We start from the raw sequence: 17,310 nt of genomic DNA, 5'->3' as shown, positions 1-17,310 counted from the left end.
TTTTCAAAATTATTTTCTTCATTTTTACAAACAACAGTTGGTTTTATTAAACAGAAACTGACCTTTAATTTTTTTTCTGCTTTAGGACTAATGTATGAATAGTATTTGGCAAATAAACCTAAATATAAAGAAATAATAAATAAAATTTAGTTCTGTTAAACTTAATTTAACCTTAAAGTCAAGTATTAAAAAATGCATATACACATGAATGATGTATCTGTTTGTAAATAGTGAGAATATGGGTTTTGATAAGAACACATGCTGAACTATTTTAATAAGGAACGCATACAGATGCATTCATATGTTAGCGTATGATATTTCTGCCACCAATCTGTTTTAAATAGAGAGCTTTAAAAAACATTATTAAAAAACAGGCTGCGGAACATGCAAATGGGTGACTGTCAATCACATTCTTTGGATATTTCTTGTGAGGTCCTTCAGGGGTCACTGCTAGGTCCTAAATGATTTATTCTGTATATAAATCATGTGTGAATTTTTTTTATTTCAAGATGACACAAACGTTTTGTGTTCAGGGGAGGATAAAAAAAGCTTTTGAAGATGACTGCCCAGGAAATGCATGAATTAGTAAGAAACAGTATAATGGAAATACTGTAAATGTAAATAATGTAACAATTGAAAGAGTTAATAAATATAAATGTTTAGGTGTGACAATAGATCAAAACATTAGTTTGAAATCAAATCTAGCATATATACTATCTAAATTAACAAGATGTATTTCAAATTTAGGTAAAGCAGGTTCCAGCTACTGTATTATTATTATTATTATTGTACCATATCTGGAGTACTGTGTAACAGTTTGGGGCAATATACATAAAACAGCACTTGAACCGTTATGGACACTACAGAAAAGAGCTATAAGAATGATTAATAATACTGGCTATCATGAACATACAAATGTGCTATTTTACAAGCCAAATGCTCTAACGTTTGTTGATCTGGTCAAATACAAAACAGCAGAAACGATGCACAAAGTAAGACACAACCTACTGCCTGTAAATATACATGATGGAGCCTATAATCTCAGAAGAAAATATAACTTTTTGTTTTCATCTGTGGAGTGAAACTGAAACAGATTCAATGTAGAAATACAGGAAAGTCCATACAACTCCCTCTCTTTAAAAAAAAAATAAACACATTTCACTTGTCGGAGAGTGCCTGGTGGTCAAGTTGCTCCTTGCGGGACCTGGCCAGGCCAAGCCCGAATGAGAGACACAAGGCCATCCCCCAGTGAGCCCACCACCTGCAGGGGGAACCATGAGGGACCGGTGCAAAGAGGATCGGGCAGCGGATGAAAGTGGAGACCTCGGCGGCCCGATCTCTGGATGCTTAGGTTGGCTCTAGGGACGTGGAATGTCACCTTGCTGGGGGGGAAGGAGCCTGAGCTGGTGCGGGAGGTCGCGAGTTATCGACTAGAAGTAGTTGGGCTCACCTCCACGCACAGGGTGGGCTCTGGAACCTAACTCCTCAATTAAGGCTGGACACTCTTCTACTCTGGAGTGGCCCACGGAGAGAGGCGGCGAGCTGGGGTGGGTTTGCTTGTTGCCCCCCCCCATCTCGGCCGTTTCGTGTTGGGGTTTACCCCAGTGGATGAGAGGGTCGCATCCCTGCGCCTTCGGGTTGGGGACAGGTGAGTGTCGTTTCGGCCTGCCGGCCGAACAGTACTGCGGAATAACCAGCCTTCTTGGTGTCCTTGTCGGGGGTGCTGGATAGTGCCCCTCCTGGGGTCTGCATTATTCTGCTGGGGGACTTCAACGCCCACGTGGGAAACGACAGTGACAACTGGAGAGGCGTGATCAGGAGGAATGACCTCTCCGATCTAAATCCGAGTGGTGTTTTGTTATTGGACTTCTGTGCTAGTCACAGATTGTCCATAACGAATACCATGTTCAAGCATAAGGGTGTCCATCAGTGCACTTGGCACCAGGACACCCTAGGCAGGAGGTCGATGATCGACTTTGTTGTCATGTCTTCAGACCTTCGGCCACATGTTTTGGACACTCGGGTGAAGAGAGGGGCTGAGCTGTCCACTGGTCACCACCTTGTGGTGAGTTGGATCCGCTGGAGGAGGGGAAAGCCGGACAGACTTGGCAGGCTGAAGAGTATAGTGAGGGTCTGCTGGGAATGTCTGCCAGAGCCCTCGTTGTCGATGCTGCTGTCTGTAGGGGGGGGGTGCTCCAGAGATACGGAGTCGGGGGCCCTTTATTAGGGGGCGTCCGGTCTCTGTACGAGCGGAGCAGGAGTTTGGTCTGTATTGCCGGCACAAGTCGGACCTGTTCCCGGTGCATGTTGGACTCCAGCCAATTTTGCCATATGTTAAAGACAATGCTGACTGTTTAAACACAAGTACAGGTCCTTCTCAAAATATTAGCATATTGTGATAAAGTTCAGTATTTTCCATAATGTAATGATGAAAATTTAACATTCATATATTTTAGATTCATTGCACACTAACTGAAATATTTCAGGTCTTTTATTGTCTTAATACGGATGATTTTGGCATACAGCTCATGAAAACCCAAAATTCCTATCTCACAAAATTAGCATATCATTAAAAGGGTCTCTAAACGAGCTATGAACCTAATCATCTGAATCAACGAGATACTCTAAACACCTGGCAAAGATTCTTGAGGCCTTTAAAACGCCCAGCCTGGTTCATCCCTCAAAACCCCAATCATGGGTAAGACTGCCGACCTGACTGCTGTCCAAAAGGCCACTATTGACACCCTCAAGCAAGAGGGTAAGACACAGAAAGAAATTTCTGAACGAATAGGCTGTTCCCAGAGTGCTGTATCAAGGCACCTCAGTGGGAAGTCTGTGGGAAGGAAAAAGTGTGGCAGAAAACGCTGCACAACGAGAAGAGGTGACCGGACCCTGAGGAAGATTGTGGAGAAGGGCCGATTCCAGACCTCGGGGGACCTGAGGTAGCAGTGGACTGAGTCTGAAGTGGAAACATCCAGAGCCACCGTGCACAGGTGTGTGCAGGAAATGGGCTACAGGTGCCGCATTCCCCAGGTCAAGCCACTTTTGAACCAGAAACAGCGGCAGAAGCGCCTGACCTGGGCTACAGAGAAGCAGCACTGGACTGTTGCTCAGTGGTCCAAAGTACTTTTTTCGGATGAAAGCAAATTCTGCATGTCATTCGGAAATCAAGGTGCCAGAGTCTGGAGGAAGACTGGGGAGAAGGAAATGCCAAAATGCCAGAAGTCCAGTGTCAAGTACCCAGAGTCAGTGATGGTCTGGGGTGCCGTGTCAGCTGCTGGTGTTGGTCCACTGTGTTTTATCAAGGGCAGGGTCAATGCAGCTAGCTATCAGGAGATTTTGGAGCACTTCATGCTTCCATCTGCTGAAAAGCTTTATGGAGATGAAGATTTTATTTTTCAGCACGACCTGGCACCTGCTCACAGTGCCAAAACCACTGGTAAATGGTTTACTGACCATGGTATCACCGTGCTCAATTGGCCTGCCAACTCTCCTGACCTGAACCCCATAAAGAATCTGTGGGATATTGTGAAGAGAACGTTGAGAGACTCAAGACCCAACACTCTGGATGAGCTAAAGGCCGCTATCGAAGCATCCTGGGCCTCCATAAGACCTCAGCAGTGCCACAGGCTGATTGCCTCCATGCCACGCCGCATTGAAGCAGTCATTTCTGCAAAAGGATTCCCGACCAAGTATTGAGTGCATAACTGTACCTGATTATTTGAAGGTTGACGTTTTTTGTATTAAAAACACTTTTCTTTTATTGGTCGGATGAAATATGCTAATTTTGTGAGATAGGAATTTTGGGTTTTCATGAGCTGTATGCCACAATCATCTGTATTAAGACAATAAAAGACCTGAAATATTTCAGTTAGTGTGCAATGAATCTAAAATATATGAATGTTAAATTTTCATCATTACATTATGGAAAATAATGAACTTTATCACAATATGCTAATATTTTGAGAAGAACCTGTATAACGCGTAATGGCTGCGGACAGATCCATCCACATAATGAGACAAGGACAGTTTGGATTTTGAGGTACTGGGGTAAGATTTTATACGTTTATACTTAGTAACGTGGAAGTGTTATGTTATGGACAGTGTGAAATCTTTGTTGATTATGTACAGGTCCTTCTCAAAATATTAGCATATTGTGATAAAGTTCATTATTTTCCATAATGTCATGCACAGTGGTGCAGTTGGTAGCACTGTTGCCTTGCAGCAAGAAGGTCCTGGGTTCAATTCCCATCCAGGGGTCTTTCTGCATGGAGTTTGCATGTTCTCCCTGTGCATGCGTGGGTTCTCACCGGGTACTCTGGCTTCCTCCCACTGTCCAAAGACATGCCAGTTAGGTTAACTGGTCACTCTAAATTGCCCTTAGGTGTATGAATGAGTGTGTGCAATGGTTGTATGTGTGTTGCCCTGCAATGGATTGGCGACCTGTCCAGGGTGTACCCCGCCTCTCGCCCATAGACTGCTGGAGATAGGCACCAGCTTCCCCGCGACCCACTATGGAATAAGTGGTAGAAAATGACTGACTGACTGACAATATGCTAATATTTTGAGAAGGACCTGTATGTTAATATACTGTATTTTTCAGTTTATTTTACTTGTACTTTCTATTCATGTTTGAAATAAACTAATCAAAAAACAAACTACACAGTGGCGGCCGGCCTCTTAAAACTTACTCCAAGAGCTCACTTGACGACTCATCAAGGAGGTCAGAGGGCTCAGAATACCTAAAGCTCTATAGGCTAGTGTTGCAGTCAAGACAACCTAACCAGAGAGTGAGTCAAGACCAAGACTTTGAATGGGCCGAGGCCAAGACCAAGACCGAACCAATGAGAAACCATCTTCAAGACCATTGGTGGATCCACAATAATGTTGTTGTTGCTGCAAAGTTTTAAATAAGCTCTCATCAGCAGGCTAAGCTGTAACAGCGCCACAGACTAACTGGTTACACTGGTGTGACTAACATTTTCACTGTCACATTTAGGTGAATCCAAATCCCACAAGTTAACAAGTTAAGCAGATAACTCTGAAGAGCGCAAGCATCCAGCTAAAAGTTAACTGACTGAGGATTAACTGCAGGTAGACTGGGTGGAGCCAACAGGTGGAGGACTTGACTTGCTCAGCTCTGTGTTTCTGTGTTTTACTGGAAAATGTTTCTCCCTATTGTTTTCTCATCCCTTGCATCTTGTCGTCCCTGGCGCATGTTTAATGGTATAAATGTTTTGCAAGTGCCTTGACGTATTGGGCTCCATCATAGACAAGTTCCACCCTGCAAAAATAAATCAAATACTCATTGGAATAACAGGGTTAAAATCAAAAATATACATTTCAAAAAAATAAACTTTTTTATTTATTTGGTTAAGTGAAACCCGGTCAGTTCAGCAAAGGTCAGGGTTTATTTGGCAGGTTGAAGACTAAGTGGACCATGCAAACAGCACCAAGTACTCTCAAACTGTGGTGCATTCTTTTTACACTGCATTAAAGATGACATAAGCTGGAAAGTCACACATTTTTCCTTTTGGAATCTGGAGATCCGTGGAAACAAAGAAAAGAACCCAAAAGTGGCTTTGATTTAATAACAGTTGGCTCTAAGATCCTCAGTTGTCAGTCCATCATACACCATACTTCTTCTGCAAGACCGCGACACATGACTGGTGCGGCTCGGCTTGGAGAAGGAACTCAAACAGTTCCTTTAGCACTGTGAGGAGGGGGGGGGAGGATGAGAAAAATACAGGATATTTTTAGGATGATTACTCTTGTGAGTGAAAAACAAAATAATATGTCCCCAGCTGTAGCAGATACAAAGGAGTCTACCTTTCTTCTCCTGCGAAGACATGAACATGACGGCCATGTCGAAGCGCCTCACGCTTGCCAGACTGCTGAGAGTCTCCAAGATGGAGGCTGGAGATTCATTCCTGCGGTGGAGTTCATGTTGTAATACTGCTCGAAACAAGCCACTTTTACCCATTTTACAGAATGAATCAATTTCTCCAGAAGACCTTACTTTATGAAGAAATCACGCAGAGTTCTCAGGATCTGATTGAGGATGTCCGGTTCAAGCGCATTCCTGAAAATTTGGCCGTACGCTGCAGGACTGATTTGCTGCCGACAAGGATAAGAAAGTTAAAAGGAAGCCTAACAGGGACAGAAGGTTTTAGCTTCCAAAAGCCTTCAAGAAACTTGCTTTCAATCAGAGGTTTCAGTTTCAAAATGAAACGACAAGTAAAGGAGCCGCCATTGCTGAAGTGAATAGAAAATAAAGCTCACCGTGAGATATCTATAAATCGCCTCGGGCTGGTTTCGGATTTTTCTGAGGTCCGACTCCAGCTGAAAGCTGTTGGTAGGTGCAGGAGGCACGTCTGTCTCTATGGACGAGGTAGAATTTGGTGCTTCAGGAACATGAACAGTTCCCTCCCATGGTGGCTGGCTGGAGTCTCTGCAGAACCTAGAATAGAACATTTATGGACACGTTAATACCGTATACAGTCAGTATCCACACCCCCTTATTACTATTTGCCACATTGAAACCTAAAAACTCAATTTATTTTGAACACAGCACACAGGTTGGGCATGCATCCACAAACCTGGCCTTTAGGGAACAGTAGCAGGAGGAAAGTCATTAGATGTCCTGCTTGCGGTTTCTAACAAGCCAGTAGGCATGTGGAAGAGGGAGCTGTGGTGACATAAGATCAAAACTAAACCTGCCACACATGCTAAACGCTGCACGTCACCCTGAACACACCATCCCCATGATAAAACATGGTGGTGGCAGCAGCATGGTATGGGAATGCTTTTCTTCAGCAAGGACAGAGATATAGTGTCAGAGTTGATGGAAAGATGGACGAAGCAAACTACAGGGCAATCCTTAAAGTAAATCGGTCAAAGGTTGCAGAATAATTGAGACTAGGCGGAAGGGTCACCTTGCAGCGGGACAACAACCCCGAACATTCAGCCAGAGGTACAGTGGAATGGTTTAGATCAAAGCATATTCCTATGTCAGAGTAAGCCAGCAAAAAGTCTGATCTAAATCCATTTTATTATCTGTTGCAGGACTAGAAAACTGATGTTCCCACATTTCCCATCTAATCTGACTGAGCCTGAGCCTTTTTTTTAAAGTAGGTAGAGACCTGCAGCTGTAACTGCAGTGAAAGTGTTAACGGATATCACTGCATGCATCACTTTTCAAATTGTTCTTACTGAAAGACCAGTGTTTCCCTTCCACCTCATAATTATACACTGTGCAAAACTTTAGGAGGACTATTTAATTTAGCACACTACTGTATGTAAAAGCTACCGCTCAGATGTCTGCGATGGGGTTTCTGCTATCTCCTCGATTTTGATCATCTTGGCGCTGGGTGATGAGGACAGTGGAGAGGACCCGTCCTCGGTCTTCCTCTCCACTTCCTGGACTAATGGAGGAGCTGCTTCCACCTCAGGTGCCATTAACTTCCCGTTGATCTCCTCAATATCAATCCTTCTCAGAGGTTTCTGAAGAGCAGAAGAGAAGCTGGTTTAGTAACAGCATCATCATAGAGACGTTTAGTCTTATGGATCTGTTAGGCCACCTGCTGGTGGTAAGATGTTACAGCACATAGGGAGGAACTGTCTAAATTTAATCCAAATCTAATGCATAATTGTTAATCACAAAATGCAACTAATTATAATTCCAATAAATTCATTTCTTTAGAACAGGAATTGTTTTAGAAGTGAGGTCTTCAACTCACAGTTGAGCGCAGGTGTTCTGGTTTGTCTACAGGTTGGACCATCCTCCTTTGTGAGCTGTCCTCTGTTTGCAGAGCACCACTAGGGCCCAGGTTCTAGACAACATAAAAGCTATCAGATTAGTTGAGAGAACAGATGTCTCCTTAAGCTCAAATGTAAAATACGGGAGGTGAAAACATACAGTCTGGAGTTTCTGGAGTTCATTCAGGGCCTGCTTATTCCCTGGTTCCAGTTTTAACAGCTGCTGAAAATCTGACACACACATAAACACGTAAATTTGAGAAAATAACTCAAGAATATACAGTGTAGTAGAAATGTTTTTAGCCCCTGACAGATTTCTTCTCCCATGTTTCCTTTTTTTTTTACACTTAAATGACTCAGACGATCAAATTTATAACTGCCCGTCTCTTAAAATCATCATTTAACTGTAACTAACCACATTATTACTGTCTGACCTGTAGAATCAAGAAATCCTTTAAACAGAACACGCCTGGCAACACGAAGCAGGCTAAAAGATCTCTAAAAGCAAAGCATCATATCCCGATCTGAAGACATTTCTGACCAGGGTCATCTATCGTTCTGGAAAGGCTTACAGAACCATTCATAAGGGTTTGGGGCTCCAGTGAACCACTGTGAGCCATTATCCACAAATGGAGACAACATGGAACAGGGATGAACCTTCCTAGGAGTGGCTGGCCCGTTTAAATGTGCAAGAAAAGAAAAAAACCCAAAAAACACAATCTGTTGCTGCTGATTCTGTGAGGTCTGCAGCACCTTCCGTGGCCTCCTGCAGTTTCCCGAGCGCCAGCCGGGCTGTGCCACGGCGGGCCAAAGCCTTGCAGTAAGTGTTATCTAGAGAAATAGCGGTCGTACAGTCCTCCTCTGCTTCTTTATACCTGCAGGAGGAAAGAAGGAAGACAGATATGGTTTGCCATGAGTATCCTGCTTACATTTGTTAAATAAAACGAAAATGTCATGTTTTTACTTTTCCAGCTTGAGAAAGGCCATGGCTCTGTTCGCAGGCAGAAGAACATTCATGGTGTCTGCTTCGATTCCTTTGCTGTAGCATTCCACCGCTGCTTCGTACTTCCCTTCTTTGAAGTAAGCATTTCCCTGAAAAACAAACAGCTTGGGTAGGTTTGCAGAGCAACTGATGGTGAAAAGACGCAAGAACTGGTGCCAAAACTTGTCAAGTAGTTGTTCAAATCTACAGGGCTTACTCTGTCCTTCTGCATGACCGCTTCCTGTTTTCTCTGCTGCTCTTTCAGTCGTCTCTGCTGGTCAGGATCGACTGTGGGAGCCTCTGCAGGCTGCGTATTTTGAGTCGGGGGGTCCTGCTGACAGAAGATCTGAACCAGCCAGAACAATACGTTAAACGGAAAAAGACTAAACACACAAACCTGACCGCGAGTCGTCACCCACCTCCTTGATTTTCTTCACTTCATTCTGTGCTTCCACGTTGCTTGGATCCAGCTTGAGAACCATCTCATAATCTGTTCAGAAACATTCAACTTGCTGACACTGTCAAGCTCAGGGTGATCAGGTGACATAAAACCTTGTTTTTAAACGGCTTCATACCTTCTAGTGCAGATTCATGTTTGTTCAGAGCAAACCGAGCGGCTCCTCTCCGAGCAAATGCTTTAGAGTAGCTGCTGTCCAGAGCGATCGCCAGGTTGCAGTCTGACTCTGCCACGGCATATCTGTAAAGGACACGATTTGTCCGTTCATAGATACATAGATAAAATGGAAAAAATCCATTCAACTGTTTGTAAAACTATTTATTCACGTTAAACTTTTTCAACTTTACGACATTAAAACCACAAACTTTAATATTTTCCAATGAGATTTTAAGTGCTAGACTGACAGCGGAAGGGAAATACTTTTTTACACCATTTAAGCTTAGTCCTATTTAATAGAGGGCATCTTTGACTGGACCAGTCTAACAAATATAACAAAAACATGTTTCTGTCTGAACCATCCCATTGTTGTTTCGGCTCTATGCTGACCACCCTCCCTGTCCTTGCTGACGAAAAGCATCACACAGCATGATGCTGCCACTACCATGTTTTGCAAGTTTCAGTCTCATCGCCCTTCAAAAAAGAAGAACCCAACACTGCTTTAAGCTTCTTTACATTTTCCTCTGACCTGTCTGATGTGTCCTTTGGTCTTCATGATGCTGTTTATTCACTAATGTTCTCCAACAAACCTCGGAGGCCTCACAGAACAGCTGCGCTCTGGTATGATTTTTCCTGCTACTTTGAAATTACACACAACCCTGCATTTGTCTGAGTACTTACTTTTTAAGTCTGAAGAAGGATGTAGCTCTGTTTGTGGGAAGCACTGGGTTGTATGGATCTGCAGCCATCCCTCTGGTGTAACACTCAATGGCGTCATCATATTTTCCCTGTTTAAAGAACTCGTTACCCTGAAAAAAATTAAAAATAAAAAGCAGTTGCCATCATTTAATCTACCTCTCTTTTCATCTGTGCAACACATGTTAAACAGTAGTTACGTTCTCCTTCTCAGCCAGCGCTTTCTCCTTATCAACTCCAGCATCCTCCGAGTCGGACTCGTTTGACTCAGCGGGACATTCCTCCTTATCCATTTCCGCCAGAGCTTTATCCTGCCGACAGAGGAAGAAAATACAAGCTGTGGTACAAAGTTAAAGTTAAACACAGGTGTCGAAATATCACATTAAGCAAAGGATTACCACGTCAAACTTGTCCCATGATTGATAATCATAGGATTTCAGCCTGGAAGCTTGTTTGGGCTCGTCTGCCTTTGTGTCACCAGCAGCAGCCTCCTTTTTCTTCCTCTTTTCCCTCATCTTTGTTTTGTAGTCTTTGTTACGTACAGGTGGGAGTTTTTTCTGCAACACGGACACATCAAGCAGGTGTTTCACACGATCGTCCAATGAACAGAGAAGGGGTAACAGGTAGATTCCGACATGGCAGCAAGATTTTCACATTTTTTACAAATAAAAAGAAGTGTGCCTGTAAGCAGCCCTCTTTACCCCTAAATAAAATCCAGAACAACCAGTTGCTTTGACCAGCTTTACCCATGAGGAAAAGCTTCATTGCAGCATGATGCTGCCACCACCATAATGCTCCATGAAATGTTTAAAAGCTCGCTAACAAGGCTCTCAGGGCGTTTGGATTATATTTCCAAATTAAATTATTTGAATGGATTTTATTTAAGGGCATCAGTGGCTGCTAAACGATTGTAACTTGAGAAAATGTGAAAAGGTTCCTGGGATAAGACCACTGTATGCCCTACAGCAGGGCCATACCCGGATCTCCTGGACTCGGCCAGTCCTCAGCTCCTCATCCTTCCTCTTGATGTCCGTCTCCCAGTTCTCTAGCTCCGTCATGAAGCTGTGAAGATCCTCAGCATTTTGCCTAATCTGAAGCTGTACCTCCACGGCTTTGTTCCCTCCGGACATGTTACCTCCTGAGAAACAGACATTCTTTCAGATTACTTTTTTTTTTTTGTACTTTCGTGCTTAGATCCAAGCGGCAGCGAGAATCACGTTGTGATGCTCATGCTGCTAACCTCTTAGCAAACAGATCATTATGGATTAAACGAGGACGGAGAGGACGGTCCTCTCACTTGAACGTTTTAAAATACCTGTCGTCTCTTTCCGGGGTTTACAGGAAATCCACAGTTACCGCTCATGTAACAGAAAACTACGAAAAGTGTTGCTTTCTGTTTACGTCCGGAGCCATGACAGCAGAGTACCAGCAGCCTTTGCTCTACGTACGCACGACGTAAACAAAGATCGTCTATTATGACAAAACGATGTATTTCTCACTAAAGCATAAACAAACCATTGACGTGTTTCAATAATAAAAAAATATGAAAAGCCTCTATGAAAATGCATTGATAATTGCGTTGTGTATGTGGAAGGAAGATAAGTTTATCGGTTTGGCTCACACATTTTCGATAGAGTTGATGAATGGCAATGTCCAGCATTTGCTTAAAGAAACCAGGTGCAGTCCTTTACAGTCAGCCGGTGGAAGAACCGGGTAGGAGTGACGAAGAAACGGTAAAGGTGGAGTTAAATGTAGCGCAAAGCATTTTTGGATTGTCTAGGAAGTCAGGACATGGATCTGGGAATGACATCACTAATGAGTGGAGCACATTCTTTGTGGTGGATTCTCTTTCTGTTCTGAAGTTACTTTTTCCTCATCAAGAATGCTTATTGAAGTCAAAACTCCATATGGGAGTGACGTTCCCAAGCAGCTCCAAGTCAGTATCCAGAATAGTTGCAATGGAAAAATGTAGTGAAGTTGCAGGTATAACCAATTTATTACCTCTGCCAAGGAGGTTATGTTTGTGCTAAGTTTGTCTGTCTGTCTGTTTGAAAAATATCTTTAAAAGTTCTGAACGTATTTGGATGACATTTTCAGACAAGGTGAGTATTAGGACAAGACACAGATGATTAGATTTTGGTGTTGATGCGTAGCACCATCTGAATCCCTAATTTTTTGGAAGAATTCTTCATCAATGCCAGACAACGGTGCGACAACTTGGAATTCCCACGTGGCTTTCATGTTTGAGCAAACAAAATGGAAAGAAATATGCTGTCGTTGACTTGTATGGCTAATACTATTTAACTTTACAACAAATGACTGCAATTAAAAAGCATTTAACTCTGATGTGGCGTCATCCCAAAATCAAAACTCCAACCTCAGAGACAAATCAAGAACAACATAGTTTCAAGTCTGTGAAACTGGTGGGATTTACTAATGGGTGATAAATGCTAATACCAATACAAGGTCATAATATATTTCTCTCCATTCCATGCACTCAAACAGTAAAGGAACATATAAACTAACACAAGCTCTACAATACTGTGTGTCACTGATGTATTGTGATCCAAACCATCAGAATATGTAATTAATAGTTTATAGTAGGGTAGAGCCAGTGTTTTTTTTAATAGGAGCAGGAAACACAAGAATAAAACAAACAAACAAAAAAAAAAAACAGGACAATATTTAATCCTTTCTATATATTAAGTGAGCTACAGAGCCACCTGCAGCTCTGGAGGTGCAGATGGAAACTGTGATCCTATTTTTAAATGGCTGACGCTAAAAGTGCAACACCTTCATTTTTAATTCATTGTTAAAATAAAATGGAAAAGGTAAAACATGAAATTGATCCAACCAGTTTCTGTGCCAGCGTATATCATCATAAGAAACTGATTTAGTATAATGTCTTCAGTACAGGGGCTATAACAGGGGCCAGGACCATTTCTACAGGGGCACAGGCCCCTGTTGGCCCTTGTCTAGAACCGCCCATGCCAACATGAAATGCACATTTTGTGATGTTCAAGCTACTATTAGCAATACAAGAATAATGATGTATTTTTCTCCAACATATATGTTAAAACACAAATGGAACATGATCATAGAGTTTGTACAGTGCTATTTGTATGTGTATTTATACCTTGCAACCTTTTCTTGGTTTATTCGCATGGCAGCCGTAATAGATACTGAACTTTGGGGTGCTTTGAGACCTCCAACTTTGTTGTTGTATTTCTGACAGGGAACTCAGAAAATCTATTTTTTGAGTACATATTAAAATAAACACTATGACTATGACATCATTAATGATGGAATACAAAGTACTACAGACAAGTCCTTACTAATGCACAGTCTGACATTTCATGATATTCTTCAGATTAACTAACTTTGTTAACATTTTAAGACACTAATATTAATTTGGCAACAAAACAACTCATATTTATATCAATCACCCAAGCGAAGGTGGTCTCCTCCATTCTCGGAAGTCATTTTGAATAGAGTGCAAGCAACGCCCACCCGGCGCACCGGTGTCTCCCCGGATAGTTTATGATGTGTATCCACTCCTACAAAACTGAAGCAGAAAAAATACCTTAAATTATAAAAATTACAGAACAAACACTGTTTAAAAGCTCCACATAACTGACATTTAAAATAACTGTTTTATCTGAAAATGACATTGGCCAACTTTGACCACGTCAGAACCACGTGATCTAGAAAACCAGCAATGACCTCTCCTGTTAGCTAGCTGTAGAAAACCCGGTGAACTTATGCTGACATTTCAACGCTGTGAGCATCTAGCACAATGGATCAGACCAAACAAGACGAGGAATATGGATACGATCTCTTCCCGGAGAGAAACACGGGGAAGCACAAGAAGAGCCTAATCAGAGATAGTTTGTTCATGTTCAACCACAAGTGTCAGGTCATGTTAACGTTCGCCATTGAAACCAGTGAGTGTGGAGGTTTGCTAATGTAGCATTTTAAAGGGAAATCCGTCCTAATATGAAGACATGTGAGACGTGCCTGTTATTTGAATGCATGAGCAGTGACAGTGTGACTACAGCATGCAGCATCAGCTCATGGAGCTAGCAGTGCTTGCTTGGGAATGCTAGTTGTATTCAGCGGAAGCTAACTCCTCTGTTTGTCCCGGTCAGGTCCATATGCTAAACTCCTCCTCGGTGCCATGAAGAACTCGGGCTGGTACGTTGGATTACAGAGTTTTATTGTGCTCTAAACCCGGAAACAGAATGCCTTGTTAACGCAGACTGTGCCGTTTTCTCACTGAACATTTACATAAACGCTTAGTCTCATGGCTTCCTTTAGTATTCGAACATTTGAGCATAATTATAGTCAAATGTAAAGAATAAAAGCTTATTTATGTATTAACTAGTTTTACTTAGGTTTAGTTCCTGTCTTGAACAAAAGAATCCAGGAGGAATTTTTTGGGAAACCGAGGATGTTAACCTCTGCTTGATGCAGTGTGAGATTCATGTAGTTCTTAGATGCATAGACTTTTGTCTTTATACTTTAATTCATAATTCATTGTTTCCTCATTAATGATGAGTCTCACCCAAATGCAACAAAACAGGCCCAAAGCATTATACTACCTCCACCGTATTTCACTAATAGGATGCTATTCTTAATGGCTCTGTTTCTACCTAAAAACATCCACCTCCATTAACTTTTCTTTTACTTATCTATGGAACCAAAGTACGCCAATCTTCACTCGATGCGTTGTGAGATTCTTATAGTAGATATGTGGATGCGTTGAACATTAGCTTTATAGCTTAATGGTGTTCTAAATGAATTGTTCCATCAGTGATGCTGCAACGTGCCCAGATTCAATGAAAGGAGCCCAGACAATAATACTACCACCTCTGTGTTTTCATGATTGGACATGTTACTCAGATGAAGCCAACTAGGCCCAAATCATGATACTCTCACTGCAGTGTTTCACAAGTAGGACTAGGCCTCAGTTTTTAAACGAGAAACAGACATTTTGAATGTAGCGATATCCCTCGGGCTGATCTCTATGATTTACTGAAACTACTAACTAGCGGCAGTGTTTTCTATTATTGCCACTAAAGTATGAAACATCTCGCTTTCTTTTTTATTATGTGAACAGTAAAGTGTTGAAAGACCGACATTTCTCCTGTGAAGACTGCGATGGGACGGTCAGCGGTGGCTTTGATGCAGCTTCTTCACAGGTAGGAAATGAAAATATTTAGAGACGGTTATGCCTGTTCTACTGGACCTCACGTTTCTTCTTCTCGGTGGAACTATGTTTCCCTTCCCCCAGATTGTTTTGTGTCAGAACAACATTCACCAGCAGTCTCATATGAACAGAGTAGTCACCCACGAGCTAATCCACGCATTTGATCACTGCCGGGCCCATGTGGACTGGTTCAACAACTTCAAACATCTAGCTTGTTCTGAGGTGAGTAACAGCTTTGTAACACGGATGTCTTGTAAACAAATTAGTTGCGGAGCTTCACACATTCTGGTTATCCCCTTAGATCCGAGCAGCTAACCTTAGTGGAGACTGCTCCTTTAGCAATGAAGTTGCCAGATTCAACTTTGGCTTAAAGGAGCATCACCAGGTACATAAGCTGGGCTAAATGTCACAATGTCGTAATTATCAGCTCCGTGTCTGCAGTCTGTAATCAAACTCATTCATTCTCTTCAAACAGGAGTGTGTCAGGGGTCGTGCTGTACGCTCCATCCTAGCTGTGCGAAAAATCAGCCGAGAGGAGGCGCAGAAAATTGTCAATGAGGTCTTCGACTCGTGTTTCAATGATCACGCCCCTTTCGGACGGATCCCACATGGCAACAAGGACGCCAAGTTCGCCTACAGGGAATACGCGAACAGGGATCGATATTACGCTAACCTTTAGTGTTTGACGTATCGGTACCCTGCAGGTGATCTGGTGACATAGCTGACCGACGGCTGGACTTGTTACTAGCCTCGGTCTGGATAGTAATAAATGACTGAGTTCAAACAATCGGTGTCCCTTTTAGAGGGTGTATTCAGAAGCTCTTTTTATACGTTGGTTGCATAAACCATCAGCATAAAGGGACATTCTAAAGAAGCTGCAGGTCTTTCTGTTTGGGAATTCACACAGACCAGGCAGACAAGGCCCAGCTCTGCTTCGAACCACACAGCACACTGTTATTGGCTGCTCCAAGCAGAGGTAAAAGTTCTGGTTATTTTGAGTTTCTCCATTGGTGGTTAAAAGGTGTAAGAAAGCAGCTTTGACTCCATTTGCCATCTCTATTTTTACAAGGGACCCTGAAGCACAACAAAGGTGCATGACAGCAACAATACATTTCATTTTCTCCCTCTTGGACTCAAGGCTGCAATGTTTTTTGCCTTTTTTGTAGTTTTGCAAGATCAGTAAGTGGAATGAAGTCAGAGATTTCCTCTTCGTCTGTCAGGTTTTGCAGTAAAAGTTGTGTGGATTTGCAGATGAAACCAGATGTTTACGTATGCTGTAAAAAAGACTCATTGCATTCATGTTTTTCACTGTCAGACATTAAATCAGACTAAACTTTTCCTGTTTTAGATCAGTTAGAATAATGTAAGCAAATTTAGTTTTTTACTTCAAATTCAGAATTTTATACATTTAAACCGTATCACTTGGATCCAACATATTGGGTATCCTTCCAGAAGCTTCTCTCAATAGTCTGCAAGAAGTTTGGCGTAAGTAAACATTTGGTTTCAGCTGTACACCTTCCAGTGGTTCTGGTTGCCACAATGACCTCAACACAAATCTGTCAAATAAAGCTGGCTGTGCTCACTATAAACAGACTTGTATTCAGTTGGAAAGAAAGATTGATTTTATGTTTCTGTGTCTCAGCATTTTCTTTCTGGTTTCTACCATTAGAGAAGCAGTGTGTGGAACCACCTGGACATTATGCACTTATTTATAAGCTGGAAGTCAGCGTTTAGCCTTTTGGAAACAGCACAACTAGTTGCAAACTGACAAACTTATTAAAAATATTCCTTGTGTCAAATGTAAAAATAATAGTAAATACTAGAATAATAGTAAATTGGAAAATCTAACATTCTACAGCTATTAATCACATTACAGTTCCTTGCTAAGTAATGTGTGGTTTTATCCTGAGTCAATACTTTATAGATGCACCTTCTGCTGCAATTAGATCTGCTATGCATCTATATACGGAGGTTTTTGCCTGCTCTTGTTTGCAAAATTGCTCAAGGTCAGTCCAGTTGGATGGGCAGGGCCTGTTGACAGCGCATTCTCAG

The 17,310-nt window shown here is 42.2% G+C and overlaps 2 protein-coding genes across 2 annotated transcripts; one reads left to right on the top strand and one right to left on the bottom strand.

Moving 5' to 3' along the window:
* Positions 1–5,337: 5,337 nt before the first annotated feature.
* Positions 5,338–11,515, bottom strand: rpap3 (RNA polymerase II associated protein 3). The gene is made up of 17 exons (XM_047389240.1): positions 11,365–11,515; positions 11,027–11,187; positions 10,448–10,606; positions 10,250–10,360; positions 10,035–10,162; positions 9,316–9,437; positions 9,160–9,230; positions 8,958–9,086; positions 8,723–8,850; positions 8,512–8,633; positions 7,919–7,989; positions 7,740–7,832; positions 7,310–7,503; positions 6,283–6,460; positions 6,020–6,117; positions 5,830–5,930; positions 5,338–5,713 (listed from the first exon to the last, which is right to left on the bottom strand). Exons 2-17 carry the CDS (start codon positions 11,177–11,179, stop codon positions 5,628–5,630), a joined length of 1,944 nt encoding a protein of 647 aa, XP_047245196.1. The 5' UTR covers positions 11,180–11,187; positions 11,365–11,515; the 3' UTR covers positions 5,338–5,627.
* A 2,227-nt stretch (positions 11,516–13,742) lies between these two features.
* Positions 13,743–16,847, top strand: atp23 (ATP23 metallopeptidase and ATP synthase assembly factor homolog). The gene is made up of 6 exons (XM_047390013.1): positions 13,743–13,993; positions 14,198–14,243; positions 15,169–15,250; positions 15,343–15,480; positions 15,560–15,643; positions 15,734–16,847. The coding sequence occupies exons 1-6, from the start codon at positions 13,846–13,848 to the stop codon at positions 15,935–15,937; spliced, it is 702 nt and encodes a 233-aa protein (XP_047245969.1). The 5' UTR covers positions 13,743–13,845; the 3' UTR covers positions 15,938–16,847.
* Positions 16,848–17,310: the final 463 nt, after the last annotated feature.

This window comes from Girardinichthys multiradiatus, chromosome 17, assembly GCF_021462225.1.
Source record: "Girardinichthys multiradiatus isolate DD_20200921_A chromosome 17, DD_fGirMul_XY1, whole genome shotgun sequence".
Taxonomy (NCBI): domain Eukaryota; kingdom Metazoa; phylum Chordata; class Actinopteri; order Cyprinodontiformes; family Goodeidae; genus Girardinichthys; species Girardinichthys multiradiatus.
Note: the sequence above shows the minus strand (reverse complement) of the source record. Positions and strands in the feature narration are given on the sequence as shown.

Excerpts from the sequence above, each read along its gene's own strand:
- rpap3 (XM_047389240.1), bottom strand. The coding sequence starts at position 11,179 with ATGTCCGGAGGGAACAAAGCCGTGGAGGTACAGCTTCAGATTAGGCAA. Across the intron at positions 9,087-9,159 it reads AAGTGAAGAAAATCAAGGAG|ATCTTCTGTCAGCAGGACCC; the intron begins GTGGGTGACGAC and ends TGGCTGGTTCAG. Across the intron at positions 7,990-8,511 it reads ACTGCAGGAGGCCACGGAAG|ATTTTCAGCAGCTGTTAAAA; the intron begins GTGCTGCAGACC and ends TGTGTGTGTCAG.
- atp23 (XM_047390013.1), top strand. The coding sequence starts at position 13,846 with ATGGATCAGACCAAACAAGACGAGGAATATGGATACGATCTCTTCCCG. Across the intron at positions 13,994-14,197 it reads AACGTTCGCCATTGAAACCA|GTCCATATGCTAAACTCCTC; the intron begins GTGAGTGTGGAG and ends TGTCCCGGTCAG. Across the intron at positions 14,244-15,168 it reads GCCATGAAGAACTCGGGCTG|TAAAGTGTTGAAAGACCGAC; the intron begins GTACGTTGGATT and ends TTATGTGAACAG.